At 46.0% G+C, this 19,858-nt stretch overlaps 1 protein-coding gene across 5 annotated transcripts in view; it reads right to left on the minus strand.

Moving 5' to 3' along the window:
• ubr2 (ubiquitin protein ligase E3 component n-recognin 2) overlaps nucleotides 1–10,690 on the minus strand; it is a 55,933-nt gene extending 45,243 nt beyond the window's left edge. For all 5 annotated transcript variants that reach the window (XM_085368964.1, XM_085368966.1, XM_085368963.1 and 2 more), the window contains exon 1: nucleotides 10,591–10,690. In XM_085368964.1, coding sequence (XP_085225090.1) covers nucleotides 10,591–10,671 — 81 coding nt within the window. In that variant the 5' untranslated portion in view covers nucleotides 10,672–10,690. The remainder of the gene's footprint in view (nucleotides 1–10,590) is intronic.
• Nucleotides 10,691–19,858: the final 9,168 nt, after the last annotated feature.

Genomic DNA, 19,858 nt, shown 5'->3' on the forward strand with positions numbered 1-19,858 from the left:
TAAGGACCAGTAAACGCTGACATACAAACCATCTAACAACCAGTAAACACTGACATACAGGGAGTGCAGAATTATTAGGCAAATGAGTATTTTGTCCACTTCATCCTCTCCATGCATGTTGTCCTACTCCAAGCTGTATAGGCTCGAAAGCCTACTACCAATTAAGCATATTAGGTGATGTGCATCTCTGTAATGAGAAGGGGTGTGGTCTAATGACATCAACACCCTATATCAGGTGTGCATAATTATTAGGCAACGTCCTTTCCTTTGGCAAAATGGGTCAAAAGAAGGACTTGACAGGCTCAGAAAAGTCAAAAATAGTGAGATATCTTGCAGAGGGATGCAGCAGTCTCAAAATTGCAAAGCTTCTGAAGCGTGATCATCGAACAATCAAGCGTTTCATTCAAAATAGTCAACAGGGTCGCAAGAAGCGTGTGGAAAAACCAAGGCGCAAAATAACTGCCCATGAACTGAGAAAAGTCAAGCGTGCAGCTGCCAAGATGCCACTTGCCACCAGTTTGGCCATATTTCAGAGCTGCAACATCACTGGAGTGCCCAAAAGCACAAGGTGTGCAATACTCAGAGACATGGCCAAGGTAAGAAAGGCTGAAAGACGACCACCACTGAACAAGACACACAAGCTGAAACGTCAAGACTGGGCCAAGAAATATCTCAAGACTGGTTTTTCTAAGGTTTTATGGACTGATGAAATGAGAGTGAGTCTTGATGGGCCAGATGGATGGGCCCGTGGCTGGATTGGTAAAGGGCAGAGAGCTCCAGTCCGACTCAGACGCCAGCAAGGTGGAGGTGGAGTACTGGTTTGGGCTGGTATCATCAAAGATGAGCTTGTGGGGCCTTTTCGGGTTGAGGATGGAGTCAAGCTCAACTCCCAGTCCTACTGCCAGTTTCTGGAAGACACCTTCTTCAAGCAGTGGTACAGGAAGAAGTCTGCATCCTTCAAGAAAAACATGATTTTCATGCAGGACAATGCTCCATCACACGCGTCCAAGTACTCCACAGCGTGGCTGCAAGAAAGGGTATAAAAGAAGAAAAACTAATGACATGGCCTCCTTGTTCACCTGATCTGAACCCCATTGAGAACCTGTGGTCCATCATCAAATGTGAGATTTACAAGGAGGGAAAACAGTACACCTCTCTGAACAGTGTCTGGGAGGCTGTGGTTGCTGCTGCACGCAATGTTGATGGTGAACAGATCAAAACACTGACAGAATCCATGGATGGCAGGCTTTTGAGTGTCCTTGCAAAGAAAGGTGGCTATATTGGTCGCTGATTAGTTTTTGTTTTGTTTTTGAATGTCAGAGATGTATATTTGTGAATGTGGAGATGTTATATTGGTTTCACTGGTAAAAATAAATAATTGAAATGGGTATATATTTGTTTTTTGTTAAGTTGCCTAATAATTATGCACAGTAATAGTCACCTGCACACACAGATATCCCCCTAAAATAGCTAAAACTAAAAACAAACTAAGAACTACTTCCACAAACATTCAGCTTTGATATTAATGAGTTTTTTGGGTTCATTGAGAACATGGTTGTTGTTCAATAATAACATTATTCCTCAAAAATACAACTTGCCTAATAATTCTGCACTGCCTGTACAAACCAGCGAACAACCAGTAAACACTGAGCTGCAAACCAGCGAACAACCAGTAAACACTGACATACAAACCAGCGAACAACCAGTAAACACTGAGCTCCAAACCAGCTAACAACCAGTAAACACTGAGCTCCAAACCAGCTAACAACCAGTAAACACTGAGCTACAAACCAGCAAACAACCAGTAAACACTGAGCTACAAACCAGCAAACAACCAGTAAACACTGAGCTACAAACCAGCTAACAACCAGTAAACGCTGACATTAGGGCTGCCACAAACGATTATTTTAATAGTCGACTGGTCAGATCATGCATCCATTAGACATAAATTGTACAGCTGATTACAACCAGCATGCATCTGCTCTTATATAACTATCATTAGCTGACAGCGTGAAGTGTTTAAGGTGCTAACTAACAATAAAGAGCAGATGATAGTTTATTAAACTTTTAATAAAATTTCCAGATTGTCTCGGTGGAGTTTAATAAACTCGGCCGTCTGCTCCTTGCTATCTAAAATATAACAGGACACTGGAGTAAACTCTCGGCCGTCTCACACTACTGTTTAATCAGTTTTCCGTTTGACATTTATTCAGCTGTGTGAAAACAAAGGAGGAACCCACTCGATGGATTAATAACGTTTTATTTTATCTAATCTAATAACTTTAATCTCAGGCAAACCGATTTACTCACAAACAAAACACTGAAAAAAGTCAAACAATAACATTTTTAGGTTATCTAAGTGACTTATATATCATGTTTAACTAAGTAGCGAAAGACTGTGGTGATCTGAAAATGATGTGCCAGGAGTTAAAAGTTTATTTTGTGACCCAGAAAGAGTAATAAGTGTACTATTAAAGCTAAGCAGCGGCCGCCATTGTTGGAAACTTGAATTGTCTGAGCCGCGCTATGAATCCTGGGATCCTGGGGAAAAGGAGGATGCATTTGCAGCAGTCTTTGAATTTGGACAGTCTTCGTCACGTCGCTGTAACGTAATCAGCCTACAAATGCGGCCTCCGAAGGATGTGGCCCCTGAATTTGGACCGGAGGTTCCTTCTTCTTCTTCGGGTTTAACGGCAGCTGGCATTCTCGTAGATTCATTGCTGCCATCTTCTGTTTCAGTTCGTTATTACACTCTTAAAACCTACTTATGCCTGCGTCTTTCAGGATTTTACAAAGATTCAAACGACGCGTCGACTATTGAATTAGCCGTCAACGATTGTGACTAGTTTGGTAAATTGTAAATGGACTGGTTCTTACATAGTGCTTTTCTACTCAAAGTGCTTTATGTGTTCATATGAAAGGGGCGGGGCTCTCAGCATTGAACCAATCAAACCTGGATTCAAGTGTAGTGACAGCAAAACAGCTGACTTTAGAAACTAAGGCTACGTTCACACTGCAGGTCTTAATGCTCAATTCCGATCTAGTGTGAACCCTCAAAGTGGCCCGCATGCGCAACAGAAGACGTCACACACAACGCGCTCTGTTTAGACCCAGAGCAACCAGTGTTGTTTGACTGTTTCGGGCTTTACGTTTCCCAATTTTGCTTTAAGTTATAAAGTTATTTTGTTATCTACATTTGGCCTAATAATGATCCTTATTGCTGTTTTAGAGGAGCGGTGCTTCAAAGGATAGCTGCAGATTTCTGTCAGAATCTGCAGAATATACAGTACAAATAAAATGTTCACGTTTCTCCAACATTGTCTTCCCAACAGTTTCACTGGATGCCCAGGAAGCGTTCACGATGTCTTCTCCGGCGCTGATAATTGGCGTCTGTCTTGTGTCAGCGACGTAACCATCTCTCCCTGTTCCTCACACCTAGGTATTCACCACTCATCCAACGTGTGAAACCTGCTGTGAGGACAATTAAAGTGTGGCCAGAGGGGACAGACGCAGTGCTCCAGGACAGATTTAAAAACACAGACTGGAATATGTTCACCCACACAGACCTGGACCAGTACATCTGTACTGGATTACATCTCCGAAACCACAGATAGTGTCACCACCCAGAAACGGATCACCATGTACCCCAACCAGAAGCCTTGGATGAACTGGGATGTTCGTCTCCTCCTGAAGGCCCGCAACACCGCCTTTAGGTCAGGAGATGCACACGCCTACAGCACAGCCAGGGCTAATCTAAAGAAGGGCATCAAAAAAAGCCAAACACCATTACAAAAAAAAGGTAGAAGAACACTTCTCCAACTCCAACCCCCGACGCATGTGGCAAGGACTCCAGACCATTACAGACTACAGGACCACCAAACCCTCCCCCGCATCCTCTGATGTCTCCTTCCTCAACGAGCTCAACAACTTTTATGTTCGTTTTGAGCGAGGGAACCCCACAACCACAGCAGACATGACGCCAGACCACCAACCTCTGACTCTCTCCCCCACCGATGTAGGAGCGGTGCTGAGCAGGATCAATGTCCACAAGGCTGCAGGCCCTGATGGCATCCCCGGGCGTGTTCTCAGAGCGTGTTCTGGGGAGCTTGCAGGAGTGCTCACAGACATATTCAACCTGTCCTTGGCCCACGCTGTGGTACTGGCCTGCATCAAATCCACCTCCATCGTCCCGATACCCAAAAACTCCAACCCATCTTGCCTCAATGACTACCGCCCAGTAGCACTCACCCCCATCATCACTAAGTGCTTAGAGCAGCTGGTCCTAGCACACTTCAAATCCTGTCTCCCCCCCACCCTGGACCCCCACCAATTCACATACCGCCAGAACAGGAGCACAGAGGATGCAGTCTCCATCGCACTGCACTCTGTCCTCTCACACCTGGACAACAACAACACCTACGCCAGAATGCTGTTTATAGACTTCAGTTCAGCGTTCAATACAATCCACCCCTCACAACTCATCAGGAAACTGACAGACCTGGGCATCAGTTCCCTCATCTGCAAATGGTTACTGGACTTCCTGACCAACCGCCCCCAACATGTCCGGCTGGATAACCACTGTTCATCTACAATCACGATGAACACCGGTGTACCACAAGGCTGTGTGATGAGCCCTTTCCTCTACTCCCTCTTCACCCACGACTGCAGACCTGCTGATGGTTCCAACACCATCATTAAGTTTGCAGATGACACCACGGTGATTGGCCTCATCAGTGACAACGATGAGGCCGCCTACAGGGAGGAGGTGGATCGTCTGGCTGAGTGGTGCGACAGAACCAACCTGCTGCTTAACACCGAGAAGACCAAGGAGCTCATCGTGGACTACAGGAGGAATGCTGACCCACATCCACCCATCCACATTAAGGGGACGGCTGTGGAGCGTGTGAGCAGCTTCAAGTTCCTGGGAGTCCACATCTCCGAGGATCTCACCTGGACGACCAACTGCTCCAAGCTGGTCAAGAAGGCTCACCAGCGCCTCTTCTTCTTGAGGACTGAGGAAGAACCACCTGTCCTCAGACATCCTGGTGAACTTCTATCGTTGCACCATCGAGAGCATCCTGACCAACTGTATAACAGTCTGGTACGGGAACTGCTCTGCCTCGGACCGGAAGGCGTTGCAGAGGGTCGTGAAAACTGCCCAGCGCATCGCCGGAGCACAACTTCCTGCCATAAAAGACATCTACAGGAAGCGGTGTCTGAAAAGGGCTGGGAAAATCATCAAAGACCCCAGTCACCCATCACATGGACTCTTCACCCTCCTGCCCTCTGGGAGGCGCTACAGGAGCCTCCCAGAGGGCACCAGGTACCGGAACAGCTTCTTCCCCACAGCTGTCAGACTCCTGAACTGGACTGAACATACACACACACACCCACAATGGACAACTGTACCCTCAAACACACAATAATAACATGGACTGAACCACCACTCACAACCACTAGCACTTTATATAGCCTCTGTAGAAACTATCCACACCCTCACTTATCTTAACTGCACTACTGTATAGCTCTGTGTAAATAATCATTATGTACATTGGATAATTTTTAATTCTACAACTGTTTACAACTTGCATAGTTCCCACTTCTGTATAGCTGTATATCTCAGATTTCTGTAAAGTTATTTATTTCATATTCTGTATAGTTTTTCATAGTTATATCCTGTTCATAGCCTGTACATAGCTTGTACTCACTACAGCCTGTACATTACAGTACGAATATTCACAACATACTTCATACAGTGTACATTATAACATACCATAATAGACCCATTTCTGTAATATACCTACATATCTATACTATTGCTAATATATATTGTAATATATCTATATCACTAAAGCACTTCTGGATGGATGCAAACTGCATTGTGGTACTGGTGTCAAGCCAGCCTCCAATTCGAGACTCGCAGTCAAGCCAGCCTCCAGTTTGTTTTACGTTCCCTGTGTATTCAAAGTATTACGGGAATGGATGTGGAAACCAGATTTCAAAATAAAAGCCAACTTCGAGTGAATTAACAGATATGTTAAGAACATAATAACATATAATTTAGGCTTTTTTTTTTCTTTCTTTCTTTTTTTTTACAAACTCTAATGTTAGATCTATATGACACAGCCTTGTACCCTAATTGTGCCCTGTCACTATCAAGGCCATCTTATTTTGGATTTCAAAGTAAAAGCCCTGTGAATCTTCATTTTTGAACTACTCTTTCAATGACTTAATAATGCTCTTAAAAGCAAAAATCGTATTTCCAAATACTATTTGAACTTTATATCAACACTTTCCAACCACAGTCTTTTTCACAGTGATACCATATCAATATCAAGTCATTCTGATTTTGCTCTCAAAAATAAAAGCCTTTTCAAATTGTCCATAATTGACCTAACTTTCAGTGATTTCAAAATGCTCTAAAAAGGAAAATTCCTGTTTCCACAGGGTAATTCCACCTTAGATCAACAGTATACAGCCCCACAGTGATACCATATCAATATCAAGTCATTCTGATTATGCTCTCAAAAATAAAAGCCCTTTCAAATTGAGCATATACGACCTACTTTTTTAACGATTTCAAAATGGTCTTAAACAGAATTTTGCTATTTCCACAGGATGAATCCATGTTAGATCAACAGTATACAACCCCACAGTGATACCATATCAATATCAAGTCATTCTGATTTTGCCTTCCAAAATAAAAGACTTTTCAAATTGCCAAGATACGACCTACTATTTTAAAGATTTCAAAATGCTCTAAAAATGAAAATTGCTGTTTCCACAGGATAATTTCACTTTAGGTCAACCGTATACAACCTCACGATGTTACCATATTAATTTCAAGTAATTCTGATTATGCCTTCCAAAATAAAGGCCTGTTGAAAATGCCCATAATTTACCTAACTTTCAGTGATTTCAAAATGCTCTAAAATGGAAAATTCCTGTTTCCACAGGGTAATTCCACTTTAGGTCAACCGTATACAACCTCACGATGTTACCATGTCAATTTCAAGTCAGTCTGATTTTGCTTTTCAAAATAAAAGCTTTTTCAATTTGCCCATATATGACTTACTCTTGGAGCGAATTCAAAATGCTCTAAGATGGAAAATTGCTGTTTCCACAGCATAATTCCATTCCAGATCAACAGTATCCAACCCGACAGTAAAACCATGTAAATTTCATGTTGATCTGATTTCGCCTTTCAAATTAATGGCCCGTCGAATTTGTCCATATGTGATATACTCTTTCAATTATTTCAGAATGTTTTAAAAATGAAAATTTCTGTTTCAACACATATTGGGTTTTCATTTTGAAAAGCAAAATCAGACTCAATTGATTATGACAGAATTCGAATCATGAAGATGTAAAAGGAAGCTGAAATTGCCAGTAAGTTGTAATTGATGGTACGTTCATATTTCAAGTCTGTGGAAAGATGTCATTCTATATAAAGAAATTACAAAACAACTTGCAAACCATTTCCAGGGCGATTATTTTTAAATCCAAAACAAGAAAGACTTGATTTTCACAGTGTACAACTTTGAGGGAGTATATTATTGATTTAGAGGAAAAATTATTGCATGGGAACAGGGATTTTCCTATTTAACAGCATTCTAATGTCACCGAAAAGTATGGTCACCAACTCCACTGTTAGATTATATACAATGATATGTGTTGGCACAAACTGGTATTAATTCATAGAAGCTGGAACTTTCCATTTAATGCCATTCTGAAGTTGTGGAAAGAGAAGCTCCTATAAACAAAGTCAAAAGGCTTGTACTCTGAAATGCAAAACGAGATTGAGATGTTACCACTGTAGAGGTTGTGTATGGTTTGCATGAACTCCAATTACTTAGTGGAAACAGTAATTTTCCTGTTAACAGCATCCGCGTTTAATTATTAAAAGTACCAAATGAACAATTATAATTCCGATACTGACGTGATAAAACTGTGGGGTTGTATACTGTCAATGTAGAGTGAAATGATCTTGTGGAAACAGCAACTTTGCTTTTAATGGGATTCTGAAGTCAGTGAAAGAGTGGGTCATACATGGACAATTTCAATGGACCATTACTTTGAAAGGCAAATTGACTTGATATCACCGTGATAGTGTGCACTGTTGATCTTGAGTGAAATTATCCCGTGGAAACAGCAATTTTCATTTTTAAAACATTCTGAAATAATTGAAAGAGTATATCACATATGGACAAATTCGACGGGCCATTAATTTGAAAGGCAAAATCAGACCAACATGAAATTTACATGGTTTTACTGTCGGGTTGGATACTGTTGATCTAAAGTGGAATTATCCTGTGGAAAGAGCAATTTTCATTTTTAGAGCGTTCTGAATTCTTTAAAAGAGTAGGTCGTATATCGGCAATTTGAAAAGTCTTATTTTGGAAGGCAACATCAGACTGATTTGATATTGATATGGTATCACTGTGGGGTTGGATACTATTGATCTAAAGTGGAATTATGCTGTGGAAACAGCAATTTTCCATCTTAGAGCATTTTGAATTCGCTCCAAGAGTAAGTCATATATGGGCAAATTGAAAAAGCTTTTATTTTGAAAGGCAAAATCAGACTGACTTGAAATTGACATGGTAACATCGTGAGGTTGTATACTGTTGCTCTAAAGTGGAATTACCCTGTGGAAACAGGAATTTTCATTTTTAGAGCATTTTGAAATCACTGAAAGTTAGGTCAATTATGGACAATTTAAAAAGTCTTTTATTTTGGAAGGCATAATCAGAATGACTTGATATTGATATGGTATCACTGTGGGGCTGTATACTGTTGATCTAAGGTGGAATTACCCTGTGGAAACAGGAATTTTCCTTTTTAGAGCATTTTGAAATCACTGAAAGTTGGGTCAATTATGGACAATTTGAAAAGGCTTTTATTTTTGAGAGCAAAATCAGAATGACTTGATATTGATATGGTATCACTGTGAAAAAGAGTTGGAAAGCGTTGATATAAAGTTCAAATAGTATTTGGAAATACGACTTTTGCTTTTAAGAGCATTATTAAGTCATTGAAAGAGTAGTTCAAAAATGAAGATTCACAGGGCTTTTACTTTGAAATCCAAAATAAGATGGCCTTGATAGTGACAGGGCACAATTAGGGTACAAGGCTGTGTCATATAGATCTAACATTAGAGTTTGTAAAAAAAAATAAATAAAAAAAAAGCCTAAATTATATGTTATTATGTTCTTAACATATCTGTTAATTCACTCGAAGTTGGCTTTTATTTTGAAATCCGGTTTCCACATCCATTCCCGTAATACTTTGAATACACAGGGAACGTAAAACAAACTGGAGGCTGGCTTGACTGCAAGTCTCGAATTGGAGGCTGGCTTGACACAAGTATTTCGTTGCCCTGTACCTGTGCATGTGCAATGACAATAAAGTTGAATTCTATTCTATTCTATTCTAAAAGACGGATTTAATGCAACATGACCATTCAAATAGCAGTCGCTTTCTAAAACATCAGATATGTATCGGATTCAGTACCACATACGAAAGTGACCCAGATCGGATTTGAAAATATTGGATTTGTGCCGTTCACACTGTCACACCATGATCGGATAGATGGGTCACATAGGGTCAAAAAAGCTGTATTTGATGCACCTTCGCCTGCAGTGTGAACAGAGCCTAAGACTGAAATATTAGAGCAACATGAAGAGTTAAACTCAGACTGACTGTAACACAGCTGCTGCTGACAGAGCAGCAGTGAGGCTGTGTGTGTGTGTGTGTGTAGGTGCGCACATTTCAAACACTTTGCTGCGTCAGACTGGAAACTGTCCGTGTCCTGAGAGCTGTGTGAGCAGCCTGATCGATCAGAGAACCTGATGATCTTCTGAGTGTTTCATTAGATTAAAATTTGTATTTCCGCTCCAGCCTCTGCAAAGTTTTAGCCCACCTGGTGATTACACTACCTGCTGGGTTGATGAGGTCAGCAGGTACACACAGGTGTAGTGTTCTTATAGAGCGGCACAACTATGTTCAGCCAGCAGGACAAAATAAAGGTGAGTCTCAGAATCAGCGGTAAAGGTAACGATCCTCCATCAGGAGAATTTGTCAGGGTACACTTTGTAAGGCCTGATCAATCAGGTGATCAGTCAGGTAAACAACCTGCTGTAGGTAGGAAAAAGAAACATACTTAAATGTGAGACGTACCTGTGCAGCGGTCTAAGCGTTCTCAGGACCTGTTCCACCCCGTTACCTGAACCTCATGTATCTATCCATCAGCTGTCAAACACACCCGAGATGCTCACCTGCTCCAGCTGTTCTCTCACAATTGCACAGGCAAGTTCACCTGTGTGTACTCAGGTCAGGTGACCTTCTGCAACCAGGTGATTCTGACGTTAAACAGGCGCTCAGGACCGTCTCATTAAAGGGTTAACAGCTTAATCAGCGTTACTAACAGGCGTGAACACACAGTTGTAGCGCTTTAGGGTTACCATTAGCATTAGCATGAAAACAACCACGGATCGCTGACCCGCGCGGACAGCAGCGGCCGGAGCTCGGCCACACACCGGGACACGCTGCGCAGCGTCCGCGGGGCTCAAGGCTCCTGGAGCCGCTTACCGACGCGGTGTCTTTGGCGGAGAAATCCAGGAACTCCGAGCATAAAGCAGACGGATCTCTGTCAGCCTCGGTCGCCGCCATCTTTCCTCCCTCTGCTCGGTGCTGGAGCAGGAAGAACCTGGAACTGGAAATGACCAGAATGGGGGGCGTGGCCAATGTTGTTTTTTCCGGTGTTTGTTTTTAGAATAGAGACTTAGAGCTTTTTATTGTCATTGTGCAGTTTCTTGGACAGCGAAATTGGGTAGCTGAACCACAAAGGTGCTAAAGTAAGAAGAGAAACCAATACAAGGAAGGCGGAAAATAAATAAATAATCAAATAAATAGAATAAAATAAAAAACAGTGTATATGTATACATATGTGAGTAGAATAGAATAGAATAATCCTTTAATTGTCCCACAAGGGGAAATTTGGTTGTAACAGCAGCCAGAAAGACACATATACAAACAAACAGTACACAGAACAGAAACATACACAATTTTTCTTACATATTTACACATGGACAATGGTTACTATAAACAGAGTACTGTACAGTTATAAAATTAAATAAAAATAACTACAGGTAAGAGGAAAACCAGGTTGTAGTGCGAATCGGTTGATTAAATTATTGCAGTTACAGCATTGATGTAAACATCTATGTTTGTTGGGAGCAGTTCTGATTGTACAGTCTGACAGCTGCAGGGAGGAAGGACCTGCGGAAACGCTCCTTCATGCATCTAGGATGCAGCAGTCTGTCACTGAAGGAGCTCTGCAGTTCAACAACATTTACATGCATAGGGTGGGAGACTCTGTCCATCAGTGATGTTATTTTGGCCAGAGTCCTTCTGTCTTCCACCACCTGCACTGGTTTTAACTCGCAGATTAAAAGAACACAAACGTTTAGCTCCTGGGCACGAGTTCAGTTTAATAAGAACAAAATGTATTAATAACAATAGTAATGTTGCGGGAATTGCCGTCTTGTGTGTGACTGGGTGCAGTAAGGAGTGTATGTGATGTGTGTGTGAGCATGCGCGTGAAGGAAACGCGGGGAGCGAAAGAGAAAAATGGAGAGTGTGTCATGGGTAGAGAGGGCGACCGGGAGCAGCGTTCTAACGGGCTACAGGCTATGCAGTGTGTTTTCGAAGTGTGCAGTACTGTTATTAAAGCCTCATCTCTTCAGTACTCTCCGGTGCCTCGGCTGATTTCTGTCTGCCTCACTACTCCACAAAAGTGAAGGGAGTTAACCCCGAAGGAGGACAAACTTCGGCCCTGGAGGAAGCATCTCCCCTCGCGTCTCCCGACCACGGTCAGGGGACTGACGGCGAGGAATGGTTAACACTGGCGACCACGAAGGGACCCTCTCACGTTGTCAAAGGAGTGGTGAGCACTGAGAAAAACCGACAGGCTAAAGCGGCTAACGATAAAGCCGAGTGACCGTAATTACAAGTGTATTAGCCCGTAGCTAAGCTAACTCGCGATGGCCGCTGCTCGCCATTCTTGTGAAAAGTACGGACTTGAGACCAATTACTCCAACCCGTTCATATCGCTGACCAGTGTCTCCGAGGGTGCCGCGAGCATTAGGGAAGCTAACAGAGACAGGGCTGTGACTAAATGTGAACATATGAACCCATTCCTGTGTGCCGAAAGTTGTGCTAACACACATGCTAATGGAGAGGGTGTATTCGCGCCGCCCGATGGTCCTGCCCGGCCGCAGTTTTCCCGCACGAATCCCTTCGTTGAAGCTGAATGCCGCAGCTACGGCCGTGAGGGAAACACGGGCAGCAGCATGAACTATTATCCAGCTCCTACTCCCCAAATGAAAATCCACTATCCAGACTCAAACCCATTTTCCTCCGCTCACATGGACAGTTTTGTACACAGCACACCGGCTCAGTTTAACGCAATGTTAAATACACCCATGCAATGTATGCCTTCCAGTAGCCTTAATGAAGCCATAAGCTATGGGGAAACCACTGCACAGCATAAACCCCGCTCGAAACCAGGCAAGACCCGCTGTGTGCCCCGTCAGCCCCCACCTGACAGTGAAGAGGACGGTGACACTAGAGAGTCCCCACCCCACGTCCGGGCCAATATGACGGCACCACACCGTGGAAGGAATTTCTGCACAGGTTTAAGAGCTGCGCTGAAGCCAACTATTGGTCAGAAAAACCAATGACAACTCAGCTTAAATTCTGCCTAGTTGGAGCAGCAGGGGCCATTATCCACAGAAATCCCCGCTCATCTAAATGGGATTACCGCCGCCTGGTGGACGAACTGGAAACTGCATATGGCCCTTCTTCTGACCATGCAGCTGCTGTTGCTGTAGAACTGAGGCAGCGAGTGCGTAAACCTGGTGAGGCCCTGCATGTTTTCAGAGATGACATTTATGGGAAAGTGGCTGTTGCATATGGTAATAGAGCAGAGATTGAACAAGACTCTATAGCTGTTGAAGTTTTCACCAATGGGCTGGGTGATGCAGAAATAGTACAGAAGTTGCTAGAGAGGCACCCAGCCACACTTGCCTGTGCATACAAAATAGCCCACCGACACGAAACCACTAAAAGGGCTGCATCTTATGTAACCAGTGCCATGCAGCAAGGAGCCCGTAACGCAGCTGAACGCCGGCCCCGAGCTGCTGTCGTCAGAGAAAAAGACAAAGATGAGACTGTTGCTGAGCATGCACCTGCAGCTAGCCCCTCACCGAATCGTTTTGTCCCACACACACCCTCGACAACACCGAACAATCACAGAAATTTTAAAAGGAGTGGGGTTTGCTGCCATAACTGTCAAGGTTGGGGCCATGTCCAAAAGCAGTGCCCTTCCCTTCACAAAACCACCAAGGCCTTAACACTGAACAGTAGCCCTTGGGACAGCCCAAAACCCACTGTGCTCCACCTTAAGTGCCAAAGCCAAGAAATGAGTATCCCCATGCGCCTCTACGAAGTGGAGGTATGTGCTGTTTTGGACAGTGGAGCCCGGAGGAGCGTGCTGCTGCTGCCCTACTACAACTCCATCCACCCAGACGTGAGACCACCACTACAGCCCTCAGTTGTTGAGACCTTGCTTGGTGTGGGACCTGGGGACGTGCCAGTGCTAGGTGAAGCCCAGATACCTGTCAATATCAACAATCGACAGGTGGATGTTGATTTCCTGGTGGCAGATATAGCAGGAAATGAGGTGCTGCTTGGGCATCCCTTCCTCACTCAAGCTGAAGCACGTCTTGATTTCGGCAAACGCCGCATCATTCTGTTCGGTGAAGAGGTGCTCGACTACCAAACCGAAGCCAGTACAAAGTCACACGCAGTGAGAATAGCTAGTACTGTGGTGGTGGAACCGGGGCAAGAGTATATGGTGAAAGGCAATGTGCATCCTGGTGCAGCAGCTCGAGGTGACATGATGCTTAGTCCCACCAAAGGTTTTGTTGAGAAGCACAAAGTACTTATCGCCAGAGTCCTAGTCAACGCACAGCCTTCTAAAGCTGTCCCACTTCGCCTTTTTAACCTTGGCAATAAAGCAGTAACAATTAAGGCGGGATCCATTGCCGGGCTCCTCCAGCCAGCTGAGACTGTGGAACCCTCCATGGTCTCCCCAGCTGCAGACTCTCTGACCAGCCCTCCTGTGGTTCCTCTGCACCTGCAGGAGCTCTATGCCCAGAGCTCCACAGACCTCAATGACTATGAACAGCTCCAACTGAAACGCTTGCTTTGCACTTATGGACATGTGTTTTCTACAGGGCCTGCTGACCTGGGCCGAACCAGCCTTGTGCAGCATGACATCATAACCCGTCCTGGTGCCCCAGTCAAACAAAATCCACGAAGAATGGCAGGGGAAAAGCAGCAAAATGCTAATCAGCAGATCTATCAAATCAAATCAAATCACTTTTATTGTCACATCACATGTGCAGGCACACTGGCACAGCACATGCGAGTGAAATTCTTGTGTGCGAGCCCCACAAGCAACAGAGATGTGCAAACACAACAACACAAACGAGCAAAATACAAGAATGGCCAACCTGAAACTAATAAATATATGTACAATATATAATAGTGTATGCATTTCTGGATGTGTATACTAAATATTTTCCTACGTGTGTGTGTGTGTGTGTGTGTGTGTGTGTATACACATTTTTACAAATTAAATAGTAAAAAAAAAAAAAAATAATAATAATAATAATAAAATATATAAAATATACAGAGTTGAATATGTGCAAAACAAGTGGCATTTATATACAGTGTGGAGTGCATAATGTTGAAGTTCCAGTAGTGAAGCTGAGGTGTCTATGACGTGTTCAGCAGTCTGATGGCCTGATGGAAAAAGCTGTTTCTCAGTCTGCTGGTACGGGACCGGATGCTGCAGAACCTCCTTCCTGATGGAAGCAGTCTGAACAGTTTATGGCTGGGGTGACTGGAGTCCTTGATGATCCTCCCCGCTTTCCTCAGGCAGCGCTTCCTGTAGATGTCTTGGAGGGAGGGAGCTCACCTCCAATTATCCGTTCAGAGCACCGCACTACTCGCTGGAGAGCTTTGCAGTTGTAGGCGGTGCTGTTGCCATACCAGGTGGTGATGCATCCAGTGAGGATGCTCTCAATGGCACAGTGATAGAAGGTCCTGAGGATGCGGGGGCTCATGCCGAATCTTTTCAGTCTCCTGAGAAAGAAGAGGCGCTGCTGCGCCTTCTTCACTGTTTTGTTTGTGTGTACTGACCACGTAAGATCCTCAGCCAGATGTACACCAAGGAACCGGAAGCTGCTCACTCTCTCCACAGCAGCGCCGTTGATGGTGATGGGGGTGTGTACTTCTCTGCACCTCCGGAAGTCCACTATCAACTCCTTTGTCTTTGCGACGTTGAGGGTGAGATGGTTGTCTTGACACCAGTGGGTCAGGGCGCTGACCTCCTCCCTGTAAGCCGTCTCATCACCGTTGGTGATAAGACCCACCACTGTAGTGTCGTCCGCAAACTTCACAATGATGTTGGAGCTGTTAGTGGCTGTGCAGTCGTAGGTGTAGAGTGAGTACAGGAGAGGGCTCAGTACACACCCCTGTGGAGCACCAGTGTTCAGTGTGATGGGGGATGAGGTGATGCTGCCCAGTCTGACCACCTGGCGTCTGTCAGACAGGAAGCTAAGGATCCAGCTGCAGAGGGAGCTGCTCAGTCCTAGATCCTGCAGTTTCCTGTCCAGCTTCGAGGGAACGATGGTATTGAATGCTGAGCTGTAATCTACAAACAGCATTCTCACATACGTGTCTCTCTTCTCCAGATGTGACAGGGCAGTGTGTAGTGTCAGGGCTATGGCATCATCAGTGGACCTGTTGTGGCGGTATGCAAACTGTAGAGGGTCCAGTGAGTCGGGTAGTGCAGAGCAGATGAAGTCCCTGACCAGCTTCTCGAAGCATTTGCTTACGATGGGGGTCAGGGCTACAGGTCGCCAGTCGTTCAATGAGGAGATGGTGGAGGATTTGGGTACAGGGACGATGGTGGCCATTTTGAAGCAGGCTGGGACTACAGACAGAGAGAGGGAAAGGTTGAAGATGTGCGTGAACACTCCAGCCAGCTGAGCCGCGCATGACCTGAGGACGCGGCCGGGAATCCCGTCCGGACCAGTAGCTTTGCGTGCGTTCACCTTCCTGAAGCACTTCCGCGCATCCTCCTCAGACACAGTGTGCGCTCTGACGTCATCCGCGGTGCGCACACTGTCTGGTCTCATGGTGTTCGCTGTGTCGAATCTAGCGTAGAATACGTTTAGATCCTCACACAGAGAGGCCGTGGTCTGCGGTGTGCTGGTTTTCCCTCTAAAGTCTGTGATCGTGTTTAGTCCCTGCCACATACTCCGAGGGTTGTCAAACTGTTGTTCCACCCTGTCCCTGTACTCACGTTTGGCTGCTTTGATCGTCTTCCGGAGTTGGTAATGTGCGTGTTTGTAGTCCGATGTGTTCGCGGAGGCAAAGGCGGTGTTCCGTGCCGCCAGTGCCGCGCGAACATCTCCGTTAATCCAGGGTTTTTGATTTGGGAAGGATTTGACTGTTCTGGATGGGACGACATCTTCCACGCATTTCCTGATAAATCCGCAGACTGAGTCTGTGTATTCATCAATGTCTCTGGCGGCCACGTGAAACATTTCCCAGTCCGCGTGATCAAAACAGTCCCGCAGCGCAGACTCCGATTGGTCCGTCCAACAGTGCACCGCCCTCCGGGTTGGAGTTTCCTGTTTCAGCTTCTGCCTGTAGGCGGGCAGGAGCAGGATGGAGCAGTGATCTGATTGGCCGAATGGGGCGCGGGGGAGGGCTTTGTACGCATCCCGGAAGGAGGTGTAACAGTGGTCGAGTAGCCGGTTTCCACGTGTGTTGAAAAGGATGTGTTGATGGAGTTTTGGTGAGACTTTCTTCAGGTTTCCCTTATTAAAGTCTCCGGCTGTGATAAACGCTGCCTCTGGGTGTGCGGTTTCCTCGCTGCTGATCGCGCTGTACAGTTCCCTGAGTGCACGGTCAGTGTCGGCTTGTGGGGGAATGTAAACAGCCGTAATAATCACTGCTGTAAATTCCCTCGGTAGCCAGAATGGCCGGCACTTAATCATCAGGTACTCCAGGTCCGGTGAGCAGAAGGATTTGACCGGGTGCACGTTCGCATAATCACACCAGCTGTTGTTGATCATGAAACACACACCACCGCCTCTGCTTTTCCCAGTAAGATCCTGTGACCTGTCCGCGCGGTGCACAGAGAACCCCGGCAGTTGTATTGCGGAGTCCGGTACTTTGTCCGATAGCCAGGTTTCTGTGAGGCAGATCACGCAGCAGTCCCGCATCTCTCGCTGGAATGAGATCCGTGCCCGAAGCTCGCACAGCTTGTTCTCCAGAGACTGCATATTAGCCAGTAATAAACTGGGTAACGGTGGTCTGTAAGTGCGCCGTCTCAGTCGAACCAGAACGCCAGATCTTCTCCCTCTGTGTCGGCGTTTGCGGCCTCCAGGGCCAGAGAACAAAGGCGTCTCAGGTGAGATGAATGGGGGGTCTGCAAACGGAGCGTCCGTGTTGCAAAACTTGAACTCCGGAAAGTTATAAGAAAGACCGTCTTTTATGTCCAGTAAGGTTTGTCGGTCATACACAAGGAGACAAGTGCTGCTCGTGAAAAAATAAAGGAAAAGGAAAATTAAACACAGAAGAAAGCCGTTGCTTGGGGGAGCTCGCGACGAGGCTGCCATACTCGGCGCCATCTTGAAACAAAGACAGTCTACAGAGCGGTTTCGCCCAACGCAGCTGCAGCAGCTGGGCCTCGCCCATCGTTATGGTGCGTAAGAAAGATGGGATATACCGTCTCTGCATTGACTACAGGGCTCTCAACGACCACACTATAACAGACGCCTACCGGCTGCCCCGCATCCAGGACACGCTGGACACTCTCAACTGCCAGATGGTTCAGCACATTAGACCTCGCATCAGGCTACTGGCAGGTTGAGCTGACACCTAGAGCACGCAGGGCCGCCGCTTTCTGCACTAGGACAGGCCTCTTTGAGTGGAACGTCATGCCATTTGGACTATGCAATGCCCCGGCAACGTTCCAGTGGCTGATGGACCGCGTCCTGGCTGGCATGCAGTGGGAGACCTGCCTGGTCTACTTGGACGACATCATCGTGCTGGCTAAGGATGTGTCGGGGATGCTGCAACGGCTTGGCCAGGTATTCTATAGACTTCAACAAGCTAACTTGAAACTGAAACCTGCCAAATGCTGCCTCTTTCGCCGCGAAGTTGCTTATCTTGGCCATGTGGTATCCGAGCATGGTGTGGCTACCGACCCCAGCAAAGTTCAAAAAGTTCAGATGTGGCCCACACCTACGTCCATCCAGGAGGTCAGACGCTTCATCGGCCTGGCCTCATATTATCGCCGGTTCGTGAAAGATTTTGCCTCTATAGCCGAACCCCTGCACAACCTGACCAAGAAGAATGCACATTTTCAGTGGCATGCTGAGCACCAAGCAGCTTTCGACAAGCTGAAGTGTCGACTCACCTCTGCCCCTGTTCTTGGCTATCCACTTGACCAGGGAGAAATGACACTAGACACTGATGCCAGCGACACTGGCATCGGCGCGGTGCTGTCACAGATGCAACAGGGCGTGGAACGTGTGCTGGCATATGACAGTCGTAAGCTATCAAGAACTGAACAAAACTACTGCACCACACGATGTGAACTACTAGCCGTCGTGGATTTCACGTCCCATTTTCGCCAGTACCTCCTTGGATGGCCTTTCAAAGTGCGCACAGACCACAGCAGTCTACGGTGGCTAACAAAAATGAAAGAGCCAGAGGGACAATTAGCTCGATGGCTCGAGAAGCTTGCTGAGTACAACTTTGAGATCATCCACCGTCCAGGTCGAGTGCACACCAATGCTGATAGCCTCTCCAGAAGACCCTGTCGCCAGTCATGTCCATGCAGAGTGCAGGACCCCCCCAAGCATCTCGGGGGGACCAGTCATCAGGCAGTCCAATCCGAGTTGGACTCTGACACCAGCTCCCTGTTGCTGAGTCCGGTGAGGGTGGAGGGACAACCGGCTACTACAGCGGTGTGTCTAGTGGGGGTAAGTCATAACACCACTACACCAGAAACAAAGACTTTAGACCAAACTGCTCTTACAAAGTCAGACATTTTATGTCAAAACACTCCTACCAACACAGACATCTCAGAACAGACAATGCACACTAGAACAGACATGTCACCGCAAGCTCCGATGGGAACTGTCCGGGTAGGAGCCCCAATGGAGCGCGTTGCGCTGGACATTATGGGACCACTGAATGAGACGGAGCGCAGAAGCCGATATGTGCTTGTGATACAAGACTACTTTACAAAGTGGACCGAAGCCTTTCCTATCCCAGATGAACGGGCTGCAACCGTTGCCGAGGTCGTTGCATCTGAGTGGGTGTGCCGCTACGGGATACCTCAAGCACTGCACAGTGACCAGGGACGCAATTTTGAATCTAATGTGTACCAGGGGGTGTGCAGTTTGTTTGGCATAGATAAGACTCATACAACGCCATTCCGACCCCAGTCAGATGGCCAGGTTGAACGTTTCAATGCCACTCTCCAGAAGATCCTGGCCTCCACAGCAGAGCGTTGCCATTGGGACTGGGACCTGATGATCCCGTACGCTGTTATGGCCTACAGGGTGACCAAACACAGTGCTACAGGTTTCACCCCGAACTTCATGATGTTTGGCCGCGAACTGAGTGAGCCAGTGGACCTTGTCGCAGGTCTACCTCCTGATCCAGACAACCAACCCTCAGCTCCAGAGTATGTGCAGCAAAT

This window comes from Diplotaxodon limnothrissa, linkage group LG13, assembly GCF_057381915.1.
Source record: "Diplotaxodon limnothrissa isolate DT_005_m linkage group LG13, D_limnothrissa_male_GT1.1, whole genome shotgun sequence".
NCBI lineage: Eukaryota > Metazoa > Chordata > Actinopteri > Cichliformes > Cichlidae > Diplotaxodon > Diplotaxodon limnothrissa.